This window comes from Ciconia boyciana, chromosome 5 (genome assembly GCF_034638445.1).
Source record: "Ciconia boyciana chromosome 5, ASM3463844v1, whole genome shotgun sequence".
Classification (NCBI taxonomy): Eukaryota; Metazoa; Chordata; class Aves; order Ciconiiformes; family Ciconiidae; genus Ciconia; species Ciconia boyciana.
In genome coordinates, this window is record NC_132938.1 from 14,664,647 (window position 1) to 14,689,617 (window position 24,971).

At 38.5% G+C, this 24,971-nt stretch overlaps 1 protein-coding gene across 1 annotated transcript in view; it reads right to left on the reverse strand.

Annotated features, from left to right (window-relative positions):
* The window catches only part of STK32B (serine/threonine kinase 32B), a 180,752-nt gene that overhangs the window by 148,724 nt on the left and 7,057 nt on the right, over positions 1-24,971 (reverse strand). The window contains exon 2 of the mRNA XM_072861979.1: positions 885-940. Within this exon, the coding sequence (XP_072718080.1) occupies positions 885-940 (56 nt within the window). The remainder of the gene's footprint in view (positions 1-884; positions 941-24,971) is intronic.

A 24,971-nucleotide genomic window follows, 5' to 3' on the forward strand; every position in this document is an offset into this window, starting at 1 on the left:
ACCATGCCGTGAAGGACCATGCTGTTCTGTGAGAAGCATTTCAGGCCTCTGTAAAATGAAAATCATTTTTCTGCATAGAAGGTCAAGAGCCATCAAAATCCTGTGTATGTGCTTAATGCATAACTACTGAAGTAGCTCACCGGCATTCAGCTGGCATACACTAAAAAATCATTTAAATCAAGATCGAGATAGCTATTGCTTGATCAGTTACTGAAGTTATATTTCACCTTCAAATGTATTCCTGCAAGTAATGGTTTCTAATATTTTATAATAAGATTTTCTCTGACTGCATGGCCTTGTATTTACCCATATGAAAATTTAAAACCTTGTTATAGTCTGTATTATAGGAAAGAAAAGTCATCTACTCATGTAAACAAACCATTAATCTTCTCTGTTTCAGCAAAAGCCTGTTGAATTGAACAAACATTTACTCAATGATCATAATTACAGTGTATGTCAGTTTATACAGTCCCAAGTGTATTGAATCTATGTAAAGTGCCTTTAAAATACTGCAATTATTTTAAAGACATGAATAAGTCCAGAGATTTAAGAACAAGATCACTCTAGTGGACTAAAAAGAGTAGTCTGCTCCTACTTTTTTGTTTGTTTTTGTTTTGAGGACTGATTTCTAAATTCTGCTAATCCCTATTGAGGAGATTTAATTATTATAATCATTTTTACTCAATTAATTTTAGTGAATATATTGTAATAGAAATAATTTAATGAATAGTCAGAGTCAGTTCATACTGATGATCAGATGACTTTAAGACACAAAAGGCTACAAAACCAGTGTTTCTTTATCCTAGTCTAATCAAGTCACACCAGAAATACACAAAGGATTTCTCTATTAGATTTTTAACTGCTAAAAATAAATTGATTCTTACCTTTCCAAAACTCCCTTTCCCAATAGCCCGCAATATCTGAAAGTGGTCAAAGTTAACTGCAAAATAGAGAAGAAAAGGAAAACAGTTTGTAGAGTGCTAAGTCAGAATCATAAGTCAGATAAGAAAAGTAATGACAGTGTTTCCAAGTAATGTCATTTTACCGTGGGATATTTCCTTTTTCTCTTAAAACACCAAAAATATTAAATATCTAGCAAAGAGGAGCTTTGCTTTAAAATATGCTATGTTAATTTTATTCATCAACCCATCTTGGTCCAATGCCTCCAGTGCCCAGTATCTCCAAAAAGAAACATATCTCTGTCCTAACCAAGTAACAAGACAGTAAGTTAGCATTGCGCAGCCATTAGCAAAAACTGCTCAGCATTTTCCAGAAAGATTAAGATCTATTAAAAGGGTACTGAATAATTCAGGTAAGTAACACCATCTGCTTACAGATATATAGTAATATAAGGATAGTATTGCTACAGTAATCACTCTGCAGGATAATTCCTATATTCTGTTACAGTGATGGAAGCTTGTCCCAAGATGAGCTAGCAGGATCAGCCCCTCCGAACTTTGTCACCTTAATACAGTACATAATGCTAATATTGTAAGACTATTTAATAGATGTAGCATAGGTTTGTTTTGGGAGATTTCATTTTAGCTTGGCAGTAGAATGGATTTAGTCCTGCTTCATGAAAATCTGACAGCACGGCCTGCCCTAGACACTGAAGTGGTTTGCTGTGAAGGTGAGCGAGAGATTTCATTTCTCAGAAATGTCATTATTGTTGGTGTTGCATGAGACTGAACACAGCATGACCTTCCCTGGTTCACTGGTGGGTCTGGTGGTTTAAAAAAATCCAACAACATCCTGAACAAAATTGATACGGAGCCACTGAAACACAAACATGACAATGTGTGATACAGTTTTTACAGTCACTTGTCAGAAAAGAATCACACTTAAAGCTAAACTCACTGAACTGGAGTTGGCAAAGTTCAGTGCAACTTAACAGGATTTTTTTTAATTAAAACTTTCTTATGTTCCTGCCTTTGGTCATGTACCTCCATCTATGCACCCATTATTGGCCTAACAGGAATCAGCAAAATTATGGAGACAGATAGTCACTGCAAAAATGTGGTAACATGAACAAATACAACAAAAATGTGACTCACATCATGATGAAGAAGAAAATCCTATAAAACTAATAATACTTTATATATCTGTCAAAAAAGTTGTATCAGCTCAAGCTAAACACTGAGTAGGAAGTTGCAAGTTTGATATCAAGCCACTGAAAAAGGCTAAAATCTTATTTTCCCTGTTCTAGTAATATCTCATTTACACTATTAATGCCACTTATAATATATTTAAGCATTTGTTTATTTATGCTTGCTTACATTGTCTTCAAGGAAACATGGTTGCTCCTTTCATTAGTGCAGCTATAGCAACCACCTTCCTGGTAATTGCTGGAGACCAAATCAAATCCAGAGCTGACAGAGCTGAAAGCAGCAGACTCTAGTCTTTAGCAAACAAAGATGGTAATTCTGAATATATCAGTTTTAGCATTTGGATACTAAAATGAGAATGCATAACCTTGCAAAGGATTTATAAACTGCTTGGAAATTGGAAAACGAATTTTGTGCTGAATCACGTAAGAGTTAGGGTTACCCAGATGTCTGAGAAGCAAGATTGTCCATCAGCAACGTGCAGCTGGGGTCTCTGCCCACAGATTTTACCAGTGGGGCACTGTCTTGTAGTTCCTACTAGTCAATACTGGTATGATGGACAAGATAGTCAGTTTAGCAAAAACACCTTCCACACAGACTTATGTCAACTTAAATCTTGTTTCCCCAGGTCATCCCTCCCAAGCGCATGCACCTGAACAGAGGATTTGAGAGCTTAATGACTGGGATCTTTAAGCTGATCCTTAAGTTTAAGCAGGAATTCAACACAGCATTGAAAAGTTTCAAAACAATGTGTTAATCATCTCATTCATTTATTTGATAGGGAAAATTCAGCAATTTTTCCCTCCAGAATGCTGGTGTTGTCTGTGTCACTCCCCTGCTGTCAAACCTTCTGATGTTTCCTGTTTATTTTACCATTTTTTAAGAAACGTTCCTTAAAGAAAGCTTAGTTTGAGTTTGTTCTTTACCTTGCAGTCATTCATCTGAGGCCAGTTCCCAAAAACAACTGGAAAACTGTTGAAACAGTCTGTAATTATCTAAATTTCAGTCAAGTCACATTTCAGTAAGATTTCACTATATCATTGTCCTGAAGCCTGTCTGGTTTTGAAATACATCAGTTTGATAAATTATTTTGGTTTTGTAAAACTAAGATTAAGCATTTATTTTTAGCTATGAGAAGGACAATTTTTTATTGTCCATATAATTTCTATTCTATTTCTCTGTACTTCTTTCTTTAATTGTGTTTATTGCTCTGAATGACTAGAACAACTTTTTTTTAGTTGGATTTAACTGTAAATTGAACTTCTGTAAGAAAGAAATTATTAAATGAGGCATTAGACCATGGAATTTAAGATGGATTATTAGTAAGTCAAATAAGTGGTTAAAAAACACAGCCACAACAATTGATCAAATTTTCTCAATTTTTATGTTTAACAAATAGAAAGTGGGATGTTACACTTTCAGATCTTCATTAAGAAAAAAGAGTATTTTCTTTCTATAGTTCACAGAATCACAGAATCGTATAGGTTGGAAAAGACCTTTAAGATCATTGAGTCCAACCGTAAACCTAACACTACCAAGACCACCACTACACCATGTCCCTAAGCACCTCATACAAATGTCTTTTAAATACCTCCAGGGATGGTGACTCAACCACTTCCCTGGGCAGCCTGTTCCAATGCTGGACAACCCTTTCAGTGAAGTAAAATTTTCTAATATCCAGTCTAAACCTCCCCTGGTACAACTTGAAGCCGTTTCCTCTTGTCCTATCACTTGTTACCTGGGAGAAGAGACCAACCCCCACCTCGGTACACCCTCCTTTCAAGGAATTGTAGAGAGCGATAAGGTCTCCCCTCAGCCTCCTGTTCTCCAGGCTAAACAACCCCAGTTCCCTCAGCCGTTCCTCATCAGACTTGTGCTCCAGACCCTTCACCAGCTTCGTTGCCCTTCTCTGGACACGCTCCAGCACCTCAATGTCTCTCTTGTAGTGGGGGGCCCAAAACTGAACACAGGATTCGTGGTGCGACCTTACCAGTACCAAGTACAGGGGCACGATCACTTCCCTAGTCCTGCTGGCCACACTATTTTTTATACAAGCCAGGATGCCATTGGCTTTCTTGGCCACCTGGGCACACTGCTGGCTCATATTCAGGCAGCTGTCAACCAACACACCCAGGTCCTTTTCTGCCTGGCAGCTTTCCAGCCACGCTTCCCCAAGCCTGTAGCATTGCATGGGGTTGCTGTGGCCCAAGTGCAGGACCTTGCACTTGGCCTTGTTAAACCTCATACAATTGACCTCGGCCCATTGATCCAGCCTGTCCAGGTGCCTCTGCAGAGCCTTCCTACCCTCAAGCAGATCAACACTCCCGCACAACTTGGTGTCATCTGCAAACTTACTGAGGGTGCACTCGATCCCTTCATCCAGATCATTTATAAAGATATTAAACAGAACTGGCCCCAATACAGAGCCCTGGGGGACACCGCTTGTGACCAGCTGCCAACTGGAGTAAACTCCATTCACCACAACTCTTTGGGCTCGGCCATCCAGCCAGTTCTTTACCCAGCGAAGAGTGCACCCGTCCAAGCCATGAGCAGCCAGTTTCTCCAGGGCAATGCTGTGGGAAACCATGTCAAAGGCTTTACTGAAGTCTAGACAGACAACATCCACAGCCTTTCCCTCATCTACTAGGCGGGTCACCTTGTCGTAGAAGGACATCAGGTTGGTCAAGCAGGACCTGCCTTTCCTGAACCCATGCTGGCTGGGCTTGATCCCTTGGTTATCCTCTACATGCTGTGTGATGGCACTCAGGATGATCTGCTCCATCAGCTTCCCCGGTACCGAGGTCAGGCTGACAGGCCTGTAGTTCCCCGGGTCCTCCTTCCAGCCCTTCTTGTAGATGGACGTCACATTTGCTAACCTCCAGTCAGCTGGGACCTCCCCAGTTAGCCAGGACTGCTGGTAAATGATGGAAAGGGGCTTGGTGAGCACATCATTGAGAACTTATGGGAGTTCACTGTCCCATAAGCCTTTTCTTAAATCAAGGTACAATGATTGCAACAGATTTTGTGCAAGAAAAAAGAAAGATAACTTTAAGTGACTATGGAAGTATGTAAACACAACTGAGCCTACATTTGAAATGAGCTAGGCTCGCAGCCACTGTGGTCTTCTGGAAAGGGTTAATTCACTAAGGTGAGACAACTTAGTCTCTTTTGATCATTCAAACATACTCACGATGTTGTAGATTCAAAAACTGGGGAAGTCCCTCCCTTGGGATGTTAGGAAAGAATAATAAAAAGGATACCTTTGTAGTTGAGACTAATACCAAATTCAGCTGAGTAAAACTAAGATGCTTTAAGCAACAGTCCCATCAACCATGCAGATCAGCCATGCAGAAGTCACGTTATCATCACAGCCCTGATAAACAATGAATGGTCAAGCTAAGTTCACTGCCACCGTATTACTACAGCAGTCATTCTCCTCAAGTGTTTTCCTCAGGTGTTTTTAATCTCACACTCTCAAAATTTTTGGCTTATTTTGTTCATCACACCTTTTTTTAGGTTCTGTATGTGCTTTTTCTCCCTTTTGGTGAAAATTCAACACCACAGGGTCACCACTTATTCTGAGAAGAATTACAGCTCACCATGACCTCTGGCATTTCCAAAGTTTAAAATATCATCAAGATCAGACACTCTGTGCAACGAGGATATCACAAGCAGTGTATTCTTATCCTCTAAAACATGACATGTCTACCTCTTGTGGAGTCTGGTGGTGTAGCTAATGACATTTTTTCTAGCGCAAAGTCCCACTGAGATAATGGTGTGGCTGGCAGAAGGACACTTTCTTCAGTAACAGTACTATGAATACTACTCTTTTGAAAATAGCTGTCTTGGTATCCTTTACTCAAGAGGAAAAAAAACTTTCCAACTTTTTGAGCACTTCTTTCATTTAACTACCACACCATACTTTGGACATCTTAGACATCAGCTCTGAATTTGAGTCTTAGAGTATGGACATTTTTCAGAAATCAAAATTAGTTTATATTGTCTTCAGCTAATTTTTCATACATGCAAATTCACAGAATGAAACTAAGCATTAACAACAGTGTGAGGGAGTTTCCTTTCAATTTCACTGATTTTCACCAAGTTGGAAAAATCAAGAAGTATTATAATCTCCCACCTTCAGCCCTAAAAAAGTCACCATTAATTCAAAACTGAGAAGGATTGTGGAATAAAACAGATATTTGGCTAACTAAGGGAGAAAATAGATCAGCATTTATGGCATCTGTTGCATGATACAGTATTAGAGTGACTGATGCCTGTTAATTTCAGTAATGAGCTATATATGCATATAAATTAAAGCATTTTGTTTCTTTCAGTTTAGTCATGCACAAATAAATCTTAAATTAATTCCATTGCACAGCTTCAAGTCTCTATTAATAACTTTAAGTGCATGTATACCTTACTTCGATTATTTTCATGGCTTTGAAGTAGCCCCACGTAGAGCATTTTCCAGTAGTTTGCTCTTGAACTAATAACAGCTTGGATGATGGTAATGGGATTCACAAGCTGAATGAAAGGTTGCACCCTGCTTGCCTGGAAAAGTCAAAAAATGTGGTCCTAGCCATTACAGGTACTTGATCAAATGCATTAGTATACTCAAAAGTATCAGGAATATCTAGAAGGATGGCACAGTGGTTTGTCACCAACTTGGACACAGGAGTCCTTCTTCTGCCACAGCCTTCTCATGTGACCTTAGGCAAATGCTTCAATATCTTCTGCCCCTGTCTGTAGAAACATGAATCATTACACCTCTAAGCAGCTGTAACATTAGGTATAGGAGGTAGTTTAGTGCTCAGATACACAAGTAATCAGAAGAGTAGCGACAGCCAATTCAGGTAATAGTGCTTTATAAAAGCACTATAAAGACTGAAAGCAATTTTCAAAGTATGAGAAGTATGAAAAGTGTACACCGCTGTAAAAGTGGAGGTACAGAAATCAGTAGATGATTGACTCCAATCCCACACATCAAGCTGCCACAGAGCTGAGAGCAGAACCTGGCTCCCACTTCAGATCACACCATTTCTCAGGCACATATTTCCAATGGCATGAGCGCTGATAGGGCAAGCATTTGATATAAAACTTTCTAGCGAAAGATAAAATAAATATTTCTTGCTCCACTGCTCCCCAAGGATAAAGTATAATTTGGGGAAAATATGCACATCACAGACTATTGGGATTTTACAACCATACTGCAAAAACACTGGATAGTTTTAGTGGAAATGCCTATTATTCTTTTTTGCGCAAACTAACCGGTATTATGCACATAATGATATGTGTTATGACAATGAAGTCTTCTATATGCATTCACCTCTGCTGCATTATTCATGAGTGGTACAGTGATTTGAACCAGAAAAACCCAAATGAACTGTTACATTGATGCAGTTCATTAGGTGTTTGAATTATGACATCACCCAAGAACACAAAATTGCTACTCTTTCATTTGTAGTTTTGCTAAAGTAAAATATTCTCATGTTACCCATCATTTGTTCAAGTGTAAATTACATCTAGCTCAAGAGGCAATATCTATATTGGGTAGATTCTATATAGACCTGACATCTGTTGTTCTTACTGCAGCTGAGGAATATTTATAGCACGTATATGTGATCAGTCCAAATACAGTCAATAACCGCTACCTGAAAGAACTTTGTATCTCCAAGAGCAAATATCCAATCCAACATGGTAAAAGCAAGGGCATACGCATGCTTTGCATCACAGAAAAGAAATTAGGGGCCTTTTGATTAAAAAAAATTGGAAGAACTTGATAAGCATCCAGAGCTAAATCCAGACATTGTCCTTCTCTAGCTCATTTTCACTGATTTATTTGGACTGTCTGGCAGTAGCCAAAACCAGAACATGACTACTAAGGCATTAGGAGGTGTACAGTAAAGCCATATTTTTAACACAACGAGCATTTCAAGACATCTAGCTTTGTTCTCACTGATCTCAACAGAAAACAGAAACAAGGAAATGTGACGTGGCCATCAGCCAAGAAAATATATTTTTATTTAAGCACTGTCTTAGATGTTGCGTGTCTGTTTCAGGGTGTTGTAATGCTTCCTGCTTCTGTGTGAATCAGAAAAACAGAGTAATAACTACATCAGATTTTCCTTCTAGATTTGGCCTGTATGGTTTGACCTGAGACTCACTGGACAGCACTCCTATTAGGATTTCAAACCAGTTCTGCAGTCCTCTTTATATGTCTGTCTACTTTGCAGATTCTCCAGCCTTTTTCAGAGAAAGTCACGAGGCTGTGCTGACAGAACCTCAGTAGGTCTCAGCAGCCATCAAAGCTTGTTAGAATTGCTACTGTACTTCCACACAAAAACACATAAGATGAATAACCAGGTCGATACAGTCATATATATTCAGTACTCGTGATGAAGTCACCAGCTTGAATGGATATAGACAGGACAAGCATGAATAGTGCTTAAAAATTAGATTAAGGGGCATAAAATGGTTAGGGTAGTCATAAGGAGTCACATTCCATCATGCTCTATTCATGGGAAATTCACTAGTGAAGAAAGATACTGTTCAAATTAAGTATGAAATGAATTTTTGTTGACAGAATGATAAAGCCAGGCATATCTTTGAGGTGAGCAAAGAATACAAAATCTGTATAGCTTCATTAGGTTTCCAAGTGGAATGGGACATTCCTATACATTGACTGGGGAACCTACTCATTAGAAAAAGTTACATAACTGAAGGACAAGAAAAAAGCAGTTTCAGAGCTGGTTTTGTCTCATTAATGATGGACCATGGTGTTTTCTATCATTGTATTTAGGGGCTTTGCATTTAAATTGCATTGAAATGTCTCAATTCTTCAAGCTGAATGAGTATTTTAGTCTCAATATAAACTGTTTCTAATTATTATGTGAATAATTTTTATAATTATCCAGAGTTTATTTGCAATTAGAAAGAATTTAAGATCTTTGTATGTCAAACAATTTTTATTTAAAATTCAGCTAATTTTGCTTTGAACTTTAAAATGCATTTCGATCTGATCATGTTTGCACACTGAATATATGGAAAATGTAATTCCTGTCTCTTGGGAAGTTCTGATACTTGAACATTAGTTCACACTCAAAAAAAAAAAAAAAAAAAGGTATGGCTCTTAATGGAGCAAAATAATTATGACTTGATTTGAAAATGTAATTTTCCTACTTTATCAATTGAACTAAAGTATTTCATTTTGAACTGATACCATTTTTTCCATTTTAAAATATCACAGGCAGATTACAACAGTAATCAGCTTCCATCCTGCTGCAACTCCAGAAGTTGTTCAGAATAATGTCCATCTTACAAAAGGAAATATATACTTCAGTTTCCTCAATCAAAGTGAAACATTTCTGCATTATCAAGAGACTTTCATTTCAGACGTCTTGATTGATCCAAAGTGGTTTCTTTCACAGTAGTTCAGTACTACACTGTGCTTCCTTGTGATGATGAGTATGTCCATCTATGAGATGAGGTTGTTGGCTGGACTATATATCCCCTTATGTAGGTATACCCATAGCACTTGCATGATGCACACTTCGTTAACTCAGAGGTGGTGGTGTGTTGGATTATGGGAGATGTAAACAGGTACAAGATTTGGATCTACAGAAGGGAATAGGAGTATCAGATTCCAACACCTTTGAAGAAATGTCATATCACAGAAATGTAGTCTAGCTTTGAACTGACCCAGAATGAAATCAGTTTGAAAAGATAAACTTGAATTCTATTCAAACTTTCAAAACCAGCTTTGTTTTCCTAATATAAGGCTTAATTTTTGTAAAGGAAAATAATGGCATTTTGACTTGGCAAAAAGTTTAATTATTAAAACGTTATTCAGAGGAAAAGTCTGTTCCAAAATTCAATGAAATTTTACTGAAATTAATATTTTTCTGTAAAAGAAAAAAACCAAAACAGATTGACAGAGTTCCTTCTTATTTCCCATCTATGTCACCTTTCAGACATGATGAAGTGGAAGCAACCTCTTCTCTAGATTGCCAGAAATGGAGAGAAAACCTCAGCACTATGGTATTGGAAAAGTATAATTTTATACCTCTCTTATTTCTAGATTCTATGAATAAATATCTGATACCATAGATAAAAGAGTGGGCTAAATAACATCTGCTGTGATGCATTACAGGAATTCTTACTTCTTTATGTTAATCCTCCTACAAGGTAGTACTTCGCATGCAATTTAGCTACACATCAAATTTGCAGAATATTTAGATAACACACAGTTTGCTCATCAAAAGCAGTGTCAACATCATAGTGTTCTACACTGTATTCAGTGAAATCCACCTCACACTGTATCGTTAAAAGTGTGGGTTTTTTCCTAAATGACTGGGGAATTTTCTGAATGCATTAGTTAAAATGAATACTGGAAAAAACTACAACAGTTTACCATTTTCCTAAATCCTATAAAAACAGACTAGAAGAATTTGGTGAATCAGCTAATGATTTACACTGTTAGAGAAACAGGCATGTGTTGCCACACCAGAAATAAATTTGAAATCCTGAAGAAAACTAACGTTTGAAAACAACCAAGCTGCTAAAGAAGAAGATGCTAGGACTGATTCTCAAAACTTTGCTTCCCTTTTCATTCTGTAAAAGAACATAATTCCTTTTCTAATGCTATTCTGTAAAAGCTGCAAAAGAAATGAAGATGTGATTTTGCATTCACAAGGAAACTGCAACTCCTTCGTAAACAAGAATCTCTTTCAACCCAAGATTAAATGAATTTAATTAGAGCTGTTTACACCTCTAATAAGGCAAAATAAAATCATACTGCCATTAAATACATCTAGTCTGAAAAATATATCAAGCAGCTACCTGAAACCTGTAAAACAAAGTTTGCTCCTTGGGCAAGTAGAACAAGCTGCAAATCATTACAACTTTTCTTTGAGAGAAGTTTAAACTGAAACTACTGAGTGCCATCCTACAATCTCAAGACCTCTTCTGAGAAATTTGAGATACACCACCAAAACAAAACTAAGAAAAGTCATCCTGACGCTTTGAGTGATGTCGGTGTCTTCTTCTGTGAGCCACTGGAGGGATTTACAGGTAGCAGAGACTTGTCAACAAGCCATTGAAGTCAGCACTAAAAGTCTTATAGCTGTAAACTGCAGTAGGATTTTGATCTAAGAACACTGTCATTCATTTTTGCCAAAAGTCTACTGAAAGGTTGCCCTGTGGTAGCCTTAATAAGGGCTTCACCAGAAGCTCCAGGGACTGAGCTAACTGATTGTTATCCCAGGGGGGGAAAAAGTTTATTGCTCTGTGGAAGGTGTGGGAATGTTTGGCTGTTGCTTTGCTCCACAAGAATTTTAACACTGATTTGATGAAATTAGCTATTCCTTTCTGAAGGATGGAGCATGAATAGGTGTTTACTGGCATAGGTTAACCGTACTGATCAGAAGAGCTCTTCTGACTGCATATCTCTCCCACAGTCCTTCTTGAGAGCATTAGAGTAAAAAGTAAAGTCAATTTTCTTGGTTATATGCCTCTTTAAAACTAGTCCAAAATTTAACCACAAAAATTCATAATCGGAGAGTTTAGTGTGCTGCCTCTGTGATCTTCAGACAGGTTACTCTGTTTCAGAGGCATACACAGATACTCTGAGGTGGCTGGAAAAAAGACAGTAATTGAAAAGCAAGTTTTTGCCTGCTATGGTTTGCTTGGGCAAATGTAGGAAGAGATGAGAGGAAAAAAATTACTCTTTTAAATAAAAAATGTCAATCTGAAGGATACAAAGCAATATGAAAGTTCTCAACTTTTGATTAAGAATTTGATTTCAGCTCCAATGAAAGCAAACAGAAAATTATCTAGATTTGGGGTCCTTCTCATCTTTTTGCTTTGTGCCTGCTTTTCATTTTACCTCTTATCCACTGGAGAAGGAAGTGAAAGAATTACAAAATCAAAAGGTCTTCGCTGATCTTCACAGCAGAAATGAAAAATTTCTCAGTATTGATTCATTAAGATTTTCGGTTTGCTATTATTGTTGTCTATCTGTGTCCATGTGGAGTGTGTGTGGTTTTTTGCTGAAATCAGAATGTTTCAAGAAATATTACTTTTCGTTTTGCTTTTAGCTTTTCACAGCAAAGATTTCTGTTTTCAGACAGCCTAATAATGAGAGGAAGTAGAAAATACTTATGTTTCCCAACATCAGGAGCTTAACTTATATGCTTTAGAGCTTACACACACAACAAACTTCTCTCTAAGACCACCTCACCGACACTGGTTTAGCCCTTCTTTACAGTCTTTGTCATGTGATGCAATAAGAGCACATGATTGTCCAGGTAAAAGACTTGCTCTTTGAAAACCTGACAAGAAAATGAGGCAATCACATGGACACCATCTCTGGCACGCTGCAGGCAGCAGGAACAGAGAGGAGAGCAGGAGCACCCCTTTTGGTGGCAGTATGGACATTTAGATTGGATTAAGCTAATTGTGACTCCTGATGATAACCTACAAGGCTAGTTTTGTTAGAAGTCTAGTTTCAAGGGCAGTAGAATGAGATAGTCACCTTCATAGGGGAGTTACAGTACTTTTTAGTACAGAGTTTATGTATTTTATTTTTACAGAAATTGTTTCATATCAAAGTAGAGATCAAACACTGATCCCTGTCCCGTTAAAATATACTAACTCTAATACTTGCATTTTGTCCTCATGCATAAGTGAGCACAGGCGATAAAGGTAAAGACAAATTTAAAATGATCTGCTAAGCAGGCCTTTTGACCTCGATGGCAATCCCAGGAAGGCAACCAAGGCAACTGAAAATAAGTAGGAATAATAACAAACATCCTATGCCAGAAAGATTTGAGCTAATACAATCTAAAATACAACTGCTATTATTTGAAGGCAAAGTCACTCATTTAAACTAATGAATTTTAAATTGTTTCTTATTAATAAACCAAAAAAGGTCAAATAGAGCTGGAACACCTAGGCAGAAAATACAAGGAACATGAAATGTGTTTTGTCATTGCAAAAAGTCAGCTGGACAATCTAGTAGGGATCAAGCCCAAGCTGACAACATGTCCTCATGGGCAGTACAGTATAAAACAGGAAAGAATGACTATCTGTTTAGCGTCACCATTGATGATGTGAGCTGCAAAAATTAGCACAGAAGATGATACGTTTTACTTGTCTTTTTTTGGGATAATGCAAGGTCTTCAGAAATCCTGATGATGACTAATGCTACAGGCAATAACCAAGGTGAAGCTCCCTTGACAGGTACCTCAGATTTAAAATAGCAGCAGCTGAGACAGCTTAAAAGGAAAAATAGACAAAATACAATAGTGGCAAACATGAATGGAGGCTAATACTGCAAAAAGGCAATTCAATTTCTAATAATTCCTGCCCCAGGATATCATCTAAACCAAAAGGCATCAACAAGTTCAGAAAGAGGTAGAACTACAGCGTAGTGCAGACTCGAAGTGGGAAAGAGACTCAGACTGTGACTAAAGAGAGAACTGTGCAGAGCTGACCCCTTGTAGGGGAACCCCAGGCAAGAGATTCTTCTAATGCTACTTCCATGCCCATGGAGGTGGAGGGGCACTGATCTGGTCAATCTGAAAATAGTAATGCGGTACCATAGACTGAGAGCAAGAACTTGAGTGCTGATGATGGGCTATCAGCCTAGATGGTCTTGATTTGCGTGGGTCAGTTTAGTGTAATCCTTCAGCAGCATTATTTTAAAGCAGCCCTTCTCCACATCTCATTAGTCTCCTGTTATGATGATTGGTTAATCACCCATTCATTAAGCTAAAAAGATAACTGGACTTCAAATACAGGGGCTTTCACTTTTAGTTTTAACAGAAAAGTGAAAGGAATTTGCACTGCTAAATCTACTACTATTTTTCAACAAGCAGCAAATAGCCACAGACTGTTGTGAAAAGCCTGTAACGACTGATCAGGGATTTTACTGTGTGTGGACTGAGTTATACGGTGTATAATTCAGTCCTATGAACAATATCATCAGAAGTCAGGTTTCCTCAGGATGGACTGAAATGTTGTAAAAATTCTCACCTTTGCTACATAGCCATCATTGGTGTCTGTCAATGGCCAGGGCCTGGGTAACCACACAAGCCTAAAGGCCAGAAAAGATTTGGTGGTAGTTGGAAACAGTTACACATTAGTGTTGTAGAGATGGTTCACTTCTTGTGCACGGGATTCATTGTGACTGGCCACGTGAAAGCACATGATTCTCCAGTTAGGCTGCACTGAAGCTGCATGACATGAAGAACTGAAATTATTAGGTTATTATTAGGTTTGGTGCATTGGATAAAAATGCAACTGACTTAAGTCCATAACCCTGACCTCATTGCCACATCAAAATCATTAAGATTCAGTTAGGCAGTGTCAAATCTTCAGGTTAGTTTACCATAACAGAAGGTCTTTGCAACTGATTTAGCTGCATCTACATTCTGTTAGCATACAGCATTCAGGTAACATATTTTCTAGTAGAAAGGTTTATTTTGCATAGACTAACTTGTTTTAGTGGAAAGTAATTGGAACTTCTGATATCATCTTAATCACTCATCCATGTATCCTATTATAAAGCAGTAATTTATAGAATTTTTCTATTATAAACTCACAAGTCAGCGAATTTCTTTTTTTTTTTAAGATCAGTGAAAGTTTTAATTAAAGATCCCTTTTTGTTGCTATGAAAACAGTTTTGTTTTGTGACAGGACAGAGGTTTGGTTCAGAAAAGCTATTAACTTAGTGGCAACACTGGAAACATCAACAGTCATCAAGGAACAACTGAATTGAGGTACTAGACCTTATCACAGCCAGTCAATAGCAGGGAAGCCTTTGCAAGTCTCCATGCTGTTCATAGCTCTTTCAAAGGGTAAACTTGACATTGAAAATAAGGAGAAAAGTTTCAGGACCTGCTCAAATGTAAAGTGCCTTTAAGACCTTTCATAAGTGACAAAACATAACTGCCTTATATTGAGAAAAGAGGGTTTCTGATCGATGATGTTGCTTACTTATGAATGAGCTGACAAAAAGAAACTCTGAAATCTATTGCAAGGAGAAACAGGTTGACAGGTATGTCCAACAGAAAAGATACTCTTTGAAGAAAATATGTTGCTAAAACACAGAAAGTCTAAATTCCACTTTAACTGTAATAGACTTCCCTGTGAGATCAGGAAACACATAATAGACTATGAAGCATCTTTTTCAGCTAGAAAGTGGGAATATTCACCTCCTTCAGAGTTACTATGAGAATAACCTCATTAATAACTGAACTGGAAGGCTCTCTGAGGGAAGTTGCTATGGGAATAAAATGTCAGATTTCAGTGGACCAAACTGTTTTCTCCTACAATAAAATTTACCAGAATGATCCTCAGGTGAAGGAAAATTCTTTAAATGAAGTTACCAACAAAATCCTCAGTGAGGCATCAGTCAATCTTATCCACGTGGAGGCAATGCCAAACATGCCAGAGGGGAGCTAAGAAACCTCTTTGCTTCAGGCTTCTTTGGGTGGGAGCTCTGAGACCACTGTTCTTAGAGTAGGACTTCAGAAAATGAGTCTCCGTGCTATGTTAATGGGAGGTTAGGGAGCCATATGAATAGGATTTTACCCAAACACCTAGACAAAGTATCTCCTCTTTTCCTTCTAAATTCAGATCCCAACAGATGAGGAGCACATCTCCAAAATTGGAACTGGAAGAATTATCTCTTCTATTTTTCACCACAACTACAAATGAAACCCTGGGGGCAAGTAAGGACACTAAAGGGTCAGAAAGATTCACATTTCAATTGGGATTGCCTCCCATTTAGTGTTTTTAAACTAACCAACCCCATGGGCTTCAAATGAATGAGGCCAGTTCTAACTTGCAGCAGAAGCGTGCCTGAAGTGCAGAGCAGTAGGCTGGTTTTTCATTTGTCATTGTAAGATTAAAGCTCATCAGTTTGATAGCAGTGATGTTCTCCCAGGAAAAAACTTCCAAAAGAAGCAGGCAAACCTGCATGTTATAAATGTGGCTGTCCAGGTCTGGTTTATCTTTTGGGATTTGAAAATAGTATCAAAATTGCAAGAATTTCAAGAACATTTAAGGATCGTTTCTGAAGATGTCCAGGCATTTACGTCTCATGGCTCTTCCTCATCAAAAAGCCACAAGTATCAACTTGAAAAACAACCTGTATCTTTCAGGGCTCTGAAGGCACTAACTGGCCTTGCTAACCATGACCAACATCCCCTGCATCACCACCACCACGCTGCCCATGGACTCAGGAGCCCCATTGCATCTCAGGCCTGGATCAGGCTGCTATGAAATGAGCTGTGTGAGAAAGAGCCACGACGAGTCTGGCTGGGACCTGCCATGGCTTTGCTGAGCTGCGCTTCAGCTCAGTCCTCACCCGAGCTAGACTGCAAATATATCTGTGCCTGGCCATGCACTTCAGCTACGCTCTGGATCTTGGCTGACTCCACTTACTGTCACTGACCTGCTCGGCTCGCCTGGCTTGGGGACAGGGCAGCTGCACCCTGCCTGCTCCTGCTGCACAGCAGCATTTCCAGAGCTACACCCTGGGCCATGGTTTTACAGTAGTGGGATCCAACTGTAAGGTTGCACAGCAGTAGCTGAGGGTAGTATGGGAGCTGGAAACAGGAAAAGCTGCCTCTCATTATGGAAAAAGGCAGTGCTTAATTAAATTAGCAGCACATATGGTGAGTACATTTAAGTGCCAGTGCTCCCACAAAGAAGAGTTAAAGAAAATTGCAAGTATTCCATTACTGCCTGGCCACAAAGAAGCACCTCAAAGTCCAGCAGAAGCTAGATGCCTCTTATAGTAGCCAGATTTCCATTGACTGTTTAAATAAAAGAAACAACTTACTTTTAAGAGGGCTGACCTCCTCCATTAACCCCATCCTTTAACCCACCTAGAGTTATCCACAATTAACTGACTTTCACTATGTAATTCAGCACTCAAGTTGCATCTTACTCATAGTTCTTGTAAATTTTTAAAAATAAGTTATACTTCTAAAAAAAATAAAATCCATTTTAGGGATGGAGCCTCAAATCCAAACCTCTGAGGTTCCAGAGGGACTGACCTGAGTCTAGCTTTACAGTTCTGTTTTTCTGGAGCCAAAAAGACGCTGCTTTTTGATTCTAGCTAGGATTCTTACTGTTTCACTGTGTTAATCATTTAATTTCATAAGAATTACTTCGCTTTGTCTGCCATTTTGGAGTAAAAGCAGGTCTCCCAAAGGTTTTCTTACCTACACGTTCAAGACCAAACTTTTGTTGATCCAACATGATGGATTTTTCCCAACTTCAAATGAAGCAATAGCCTGAGTTATTAGTTAACATTAAAACACCTTTCTATTTTGATACTTCACTTTTTGTGACTGTTTTCCTTCAGGGTGTGTAGAAAGGGTAGAAGAAAGACCCGACAGTAACGGCTATATTTAATTCATAAAGAACTTGCGGAATTCCAGTGCAACTCAAATTTATTCATCTCAAAGTTTACAGATAAATATTTAATGGTGGAATTGGTAGTTTTGGTACTGAGACTGAAAAAGATGGATTGACTGCTGTACATACAATGAATGGCCACCTAACTGCAGAAGTCTTTTTACTTGGAGCTGATGACTTATTCTCTAATCATTGCACTACTTGCCTCTGGGAAATCCTTACAGTGATGAAGTAAAGATAGTTTCAGCCTGATAAAAGTGTGCTTATTTACACACCACAAGCAATTACACGAAAGCTGATAGGACCATGCATTGCTGAAAACAGTAAATATGAATAAGGAAATCAGGGCCTTTGCCTTATCCATCCTCTGCTAAGGAGGAGTGAAATATGAAATATTTAAAGCAAAGCAAACATAGGTACACTCACAAAAAAAACCAAATACACTTCATCTCCATTCCTAGGCTTTCATGTCAGCTGGCACAGAGGTGACTGAGGGGAGGAGGAGGACTTCAGACCAGCCACAGTTCCCAGATTATGGCCGGGGGTTGACATTAACAGCAGAAGGTCAGTAGACTCTCTAAGCCACAACTTAACTTACAAAGATTTACCTTATATCACCACACAACAGGAATAAATAAAAAGATTCATTTGATGTAGAAGGTGTGTAGCTGACAGATATTAATGGAAAGAACATAACTTCTAATTTTAACAACAGAAGTTGTTAGCTGCAAAGCACAAACAAATAGTGAACTGCAGAGGATAAAATTGCTCAATGTAGCAGAAGGTTTCTTAGTCTTAATGCCTGAAACATTCGGTGGTATTAAATGTGCTTATTCCAATTCTGTATAATCACAGAAACAGAATCTCAAATAAGTTTAATTATAGATGTTAGATGAAAATAATGAATATTGGTGACTCAGTTCTAGAGTTCCCTACCATATACACTGCGTTTGTTTTGACGAGAGTAAAGTACGTATAAAATTATCTATGTATATATAGAGAGAAAGAAAGAGAGAGACAACTATTCTCTAAAGTATATGTGTATCTGTATTATGTTTTCTTAACCAGGATAAAATGGCAAATCAGTAGATCAGAGCTTCCTCTGGCTGTTTATGAAAAGAATATTAAACATAATTGAAGTTGGTTTCTTCACAGTAGAGAATGGAAAATCTTCTAAATAGCAAAAAAAAGTTTATTTCCCACTATCAGGTCTATTCTTTTTTTTTCTTTTTTTGTTATGTTATTCAACAAATACAGGTGGAAAAAGGACAGGAAATCAGCTTAATATCACTAAAGACTAGAAGAAACATATTGCACATGACAGTAATCAGCAGTCTTTCCCGGGTGGTCTTCTGGGCTGTATTTTTCTTTTCCAAATTAGCATGTAGCACTGCAGGAGGTTCTTTGCAACATGCAGGATATCCCGTCACTCAAAACATCAGGATGTCATTGATCCATATATGTCTGTGGATCAAAAGATTTATATGATCTACCTAGCAGAGGAAGGTTAGGAGGCTGAGAGCTGTAGTTACTCATTAGCATTTGTATTCCCAGGGAAGCATTCAAAATTCTCTGCATCTTACTAGAAACAATGAGAAAACTGAATGCCACAAGCAATATCTTTTCTCTGTAAGGTACAGCAACTACACTGAAAAGGTTGCTTTCTATTAATGCATTTAAAATCCATGCCTGTGCTCCCTCTGACAGCTGTGAGAGAGACTGATGGCTCCTGGCTTAGGACAACCAAAGGTCTGAAGTCAGGGCAGCACTCAGCGTAAGTGTTTGAGACCACTGGAAACATGGCATTTCTTCACTGCCCCATATTACTTAATCATTTCTAAACAGCAGACATAACCTCTCCTCACTCTCAGAAAAGCCTTGTGAAAAGCCATTCAGAGAGAAGATGCTATCCTAGCAACAGCTAGAATTTGCCTAGCCACCAGACGAGCTCCACTTGCACATCTTGCCTCCCACAGCCAACATTTACAACTGCCTGGGCAGCTATTCTCTAGCTGTTCTCTTCTCCCATTCATCGATAGAGAGCTCCCTAACTCCAAAAGAACAAGGATTGCCCTGCGGAAAGTTTGGATTACCGGGAAAAGTTCTCTACCCTATGACTCTTTTCCAGCAAAATCTCACAGCACTTAGTGGTGACATTTTTGTTTAACAGACGATCAATAGATCCTGCAAGAAAGTCTTTCAACACTGAGATTTTTGCGGAGAATTTCACACTAAAAATGTATTTCTCTTTCTAATATATTTTTATCTGTTATTAGAATTTGTACCACAAAACAATCTTGTTTAATAGTTTATCTTAAAAACTTCTGCAAAAGACCTCAAAGACACGTCACTGGGCTGGAAAAGAGTTGGAAATAGTGGCATAATTGGCATACTGTTGCTGAAAAATCACATGTCAAGGCTGGGAAGAGAAGGATCTCGTGAACCTGCAAAAGGCTTCTGGCTAGTCTGTTCCTCCCATTACATCCAAATCAATCTCAGTAAAGGCTAACTCTTGTTTTATAGCAATGCCCTGCACATAAAAGTGTGTAGCTAGCTCTGTAGTTTCCATAGGCTAAACCAGCCAAATATGAAGCTGGACTTAAAGTAATAAATTTTGCTACTTCTCAGAAAGGATCTTTTGATTAGTTTTTGTTCTTTGACTTCAAGCCCTGTGTAGCAGATCACAGTGTCTAAGATGTGGTATTGCCCCAAAACAGTTTGCAGGCTTTACAGCTTGGACAAAGATTTTTCTAAACCTAACCCCAAAAGGCATAAAACCAATCTTCATACCATAATGTGAAAACAATCCAGGGGGAATCAGAGGATAGTTTCAGAAAGGTGTGAAGGGCACTCAGGAGGCTAATGGTGATTTTGTTATTATATTGCATCTCTGTTTTAACAGGGTTGCTAAGAACAGTTTTCATCACTCAGCAAGGGAGGCAGAACAATATCAAAAGGAAATAATAATTACTGGAAGGATTAACTTAGTTTGCATTTTGAGATCTTAAATAAGGAACAGCAGGTGTTCCCTTATCACTGCAAAAGTAGGAAAAAGAAGGAAAATATTTTTTGTCCATTGCAGTATATTGCCTCGTAGTATATTTGTCTTACTTAACACAAGTCTTTCTTACACAGAACGGTGTTAGTAATGCAATGACAAATCCAGTGCCCTCTTTCATTCACTATCAAACCAAGCTAAAAATGGCAGGGCAGAAAAGTACATCAGTTGTAGAACTTATCTAAAAGTTTCCAAACTTCAAAGAACTGGGATTAAAATAAAAAGAAAGAAAGAGAGAAAATGAGAGAGAAAGTGGAGATAAACTCAAAAGCAAGAAAATATTGCCAGATAGAAGTAGGAAGCTAAAAAGCACAAATTTAATTCATATTTAAATTTGAGTCAGATAAAGTAACTGTAGGGTAGATTTGATGAATATATCCAAAACAAACATTTTCAAGATAGAAAAATGTAGAAAAGGATTACTGAAATGTAAAATACAGATTTTTATATTATGATATGATATTATGAAGAAAATATTTATGGGGATATAAAATTTGGGAAATAAATTTCAGATTCATCAACTATGTTTAGTTCTCATTAAAGCCTTAAAAACCTGCATAATAGGCTGCCACCAACTCTAGTAATGCTTTCTAAGAAGGGTTCCTTGAATTTAAAAGGAAAATGCCTATGTCTTAATTATGGAATGAAGGAAAGTAACTTATGTGTCTATATTGCACTTAATAACCATGTCAGAAAATAGGGTACAACATTTCTAAGAATAAAAGTATTACAGAATTTGATGCTCTTGTGTCAAGACCTCTGACAGGGATCATAGAAAAGGGGTGTAGGAGAAAAACTGATTATAGATAGAAAGAATGTTCCATTAGTTATACCAGAAACTAATCATATGCAAAACTGAAAAAAGAACCCTGGTGGACTGAATACAAGTGAAATAAACTGAAATCATAGAATCATAGAATTATTTAGGTTGGAAAAGACCTTTAAGATGATTGAGTCCAACCATAAACCTAGCACTGCCAAGTCCACCACTAACCTATGGCCCTAAGGGCCAAATCTCCAGTTAGCTTTCCTTGGTTGCATACTGCTAGGTTTCCTGAGAGACAAAGAATGCCAGATTGGAAAACAGAGAAAGTTGACAGGCTCTAGAACTGAGGCGGTGATTTAAGAAGAGACATCAGATTTTTATGAACATTTTTTAAAGAGTTCAAATTTCCAGTGGTTAAAAACAAAACTGTCCAATTGCCTCACAAATCCTAGCCTGTCTGTTCAGAATGTTTCATTTACTTATGAAAATACACACGTTAATAAGAATAAATGTGGAAATTAAGGAAGCTAAAGATTAGGTCAAATTGATCAGGTGAGAGATTATTCCAGTTTAAACAAGTCTTCTTGTTATTCAGGTGGAAAATAACATATTTGGGAATAAAAGGAAGAAAGTCCTTGTTTCTGTGATGCAAAAGTACACCCCTACTCTTAGAGTCCCTTGTTGCTGGCCACTTCAGGTGAATGCTGACTGCCTAAGGGAATAGGCCAATATATAACACTAAGATTTTCCTGAGGGCAACCTGAAAACAGGTCACATGCTGCACTTTCATTATATTTGTCAGATTCTGGTAAGTGAGGAATCTGAAAGGGAAAACCTGGTAGTACTTACCAGTGAAGCAATAGATGCCTTTGTTCTTTCCTCTTTTCTCCAGAAATTTGTGTTTATAAAGGTACAGTACTAGTATCTATCAAAAAAAAGCTTTGCATAGAGGAAGTACAATAAAAGCCCATCTACTACATTAGACAAAGAGTAAGAACTTGAAGTGTACAGTATAATGTTGTACTGTATACACATGATGTATCATTTATACAGCATAACATTCATTTCTAAGAGTTTAAAATTAAGTCAAAGGATGTTCCACAAAATACTGTATGAAGAGAATCAGTTCTATGTCCTGATAAATGTATTAACACCCAACCTCCTCTTGTACTGAGAAGGTGTAGGCGTCTTGGGCCTCATCAGTGCTCATCTGAAGATACTGCAGGCATTTGATATGTTATGAACAAGCATTTCTGATAAAGGAGGTAGTTTCCTGGGATCAAATCCAAACAAATAAAAGCCAGTGTTATTCTTCAAAACAGTTAATGTATTAGAGACTGAACCTCGCAGAGTAAACCAACTTTGTTCTTCCTTAACCAAAGGAGAAAAAAATTAAGACATTTGCCTGTTCAGTTTCTGCAAACACCCTGTATTTGTTACTCATGCCAAATTGCGGTTGAGTCCAAGGGAACTCAGAATATGATCTGGTTAAGAAAACATTTATTACTAGCACAAGTTTTTGATCTTTGCAGAATAATAATCTTTTTCCTATTGCAGGGAAGCTTACATATACACACGTATACAGTGTTCACAAGTACAACAGCAAATTCAGCAACAGCTCAACATAGGCTTACATTAGGCAGTAAGTAATGTAGTTGAAGGTAATCGATTTAACTAGTTCATGAAATTAAGCAGAACTGTGCTCAAGAGAGATCAGGTCCCCTGATGTGCACACTGCTTATTACTGTTGCTCTTCCTCCTCCAGAAAGTCCATGCCTCTCCTGCTAAGTTTGGTGGATAAGTCCCTTACTTTTTGTCCCTTCCCCTAACATGTTTTACCATGATAGGATACTGTGGAACTCCACTACCAGGCTGAACTTAAGTTGTCCTTTTCCTTTGACTATCCTCTCAGAAATTTTTGCTTTGTATTGATTGATCTCAGTAGCAACCTTTTCTCTTCCACACCTTTCCACGATCTCAGCATTAGCTCACTCTAAGCTGAAATACTGTGAAACCTCCAAAATGAATTTGACAATCTTTTCCTCTTCTCCACCCTTCAGTGCTCAGTCCCAGGTGTCATTGCCCACTAGGTTTTGCATCAGGATGGTTTCTGCTTCTGCTTTCCCAGCCTTGCTCTTTTACGAGGAAGCTAGAAAAAAGTAAAAGTCTTGTGCTTGGCCAACAAAACCCGTTCCTTCTTCATTCTTTTGACCACATTCAGAAGAGACTGTACAAAGACAGTCCTGGTAGGATAGGACCTACTTTCTTTGAGTATCTATGAGCTAGATCATAATTCCTTACTATTTTTTCTTCCAAAGATTTTCTCAGTCATTTTCTAATTCAGTCAGGTGCAACATTTGATTCTGGGCTGAACTTCCTCCATTTACTGGACAGTGTGTTACTCACAGTTCACAAAAAACTGCATTCCCACATTTCTGTTAGCTTTGTAACCCACATCCACACATCCACATCAAGGAATTCTTTCACTTTCATACCACATGCTATCAATGACCCAGTGGATGTCACACTGGAGCCCGAGGGGAAGAGACAGACCTGTTCCCCCTTGTTCTGTGGGAAGGTGTCAGAGGGGAGTGAGTGCCACCAGCCTCACAATCTCCTTGGCAGAAGTGAAAGGCTGATCTTTTGAACTCTACTGGAAGTGAAGCCAATATTGAGGAGTAGAGTCAGTTTAATATCTCTGTACATTTGGACACCATTCGTCCATGGGAAAACCAAGCATTTACTTTTCAGTGTGCTGTTTCTTCCACCATTCGGCTTCTCCTGTCCTGTAGAACCCAGCTCTCTGAAAGCCTACTCTTTTGGCACAGAAAACCCCAGCAGCATGTCTGAAGGAGCAGAGCCTTACCTTTTCACTGCAAGAAACATGTGTGGGCAGGGATGGGAGACAATTTATGAATTTGTAAAGGAGTGGTTGCAAAAGCAATAGTGTTGAGATTTACACAATAATCTTGTTTTCTCACAGTTTATTTCACATTCAGAGTTTTCCCTGATCTCGGATAGGAGTCTCTAAGCTTATCTTGCTTGGCAGAAAAGGACCTGGGGGTGCTGGTCGACAGCCGGCTGAACATGAGCCGGCAGTGTGCCCAGGTGGCCAAGAAAGTCAACAGCATCCTGGCTTGTATCAGGAATAGCGTGGCCAGCAGGACTAGGGAAGTGATCGTGTCCCTGTATTCGGCACTGGTGAGGCCGCACCTCAAATACTGTGTTCAGTTTTGGGCCCCTCAGTACAAGAAGGACATTGAGGTGCTGGAGCGTGTCCAGAGAAGGGCAATGAAGCTGGTGAAGGGTCTGGAGAACAAGTCTTATGAGGAGCAACTGAGGGAACTGGGATTGTTTAGTCTGGAGAAGCAGAGGCTTAGGGGAGACCTTACTGCTCTCTACAACTCCCTGAAAGGAGGGTGTAGTGAGGTGGGTGTCAGTCTCTTCTCCCAAGTAACTAGCGATAGGATGAGAGGAAATGGCCTCAAGTTGCATCAGGAGAGGTTTAGATTGAATATTAGGAAAAATTTCTTTACTGAAAGGCTGGTCAAGCATTGGAACAGGCTGCCCAGAGAGGTGGTGGAGTCATCATCCCTGGATGAGTTCAAAAAAC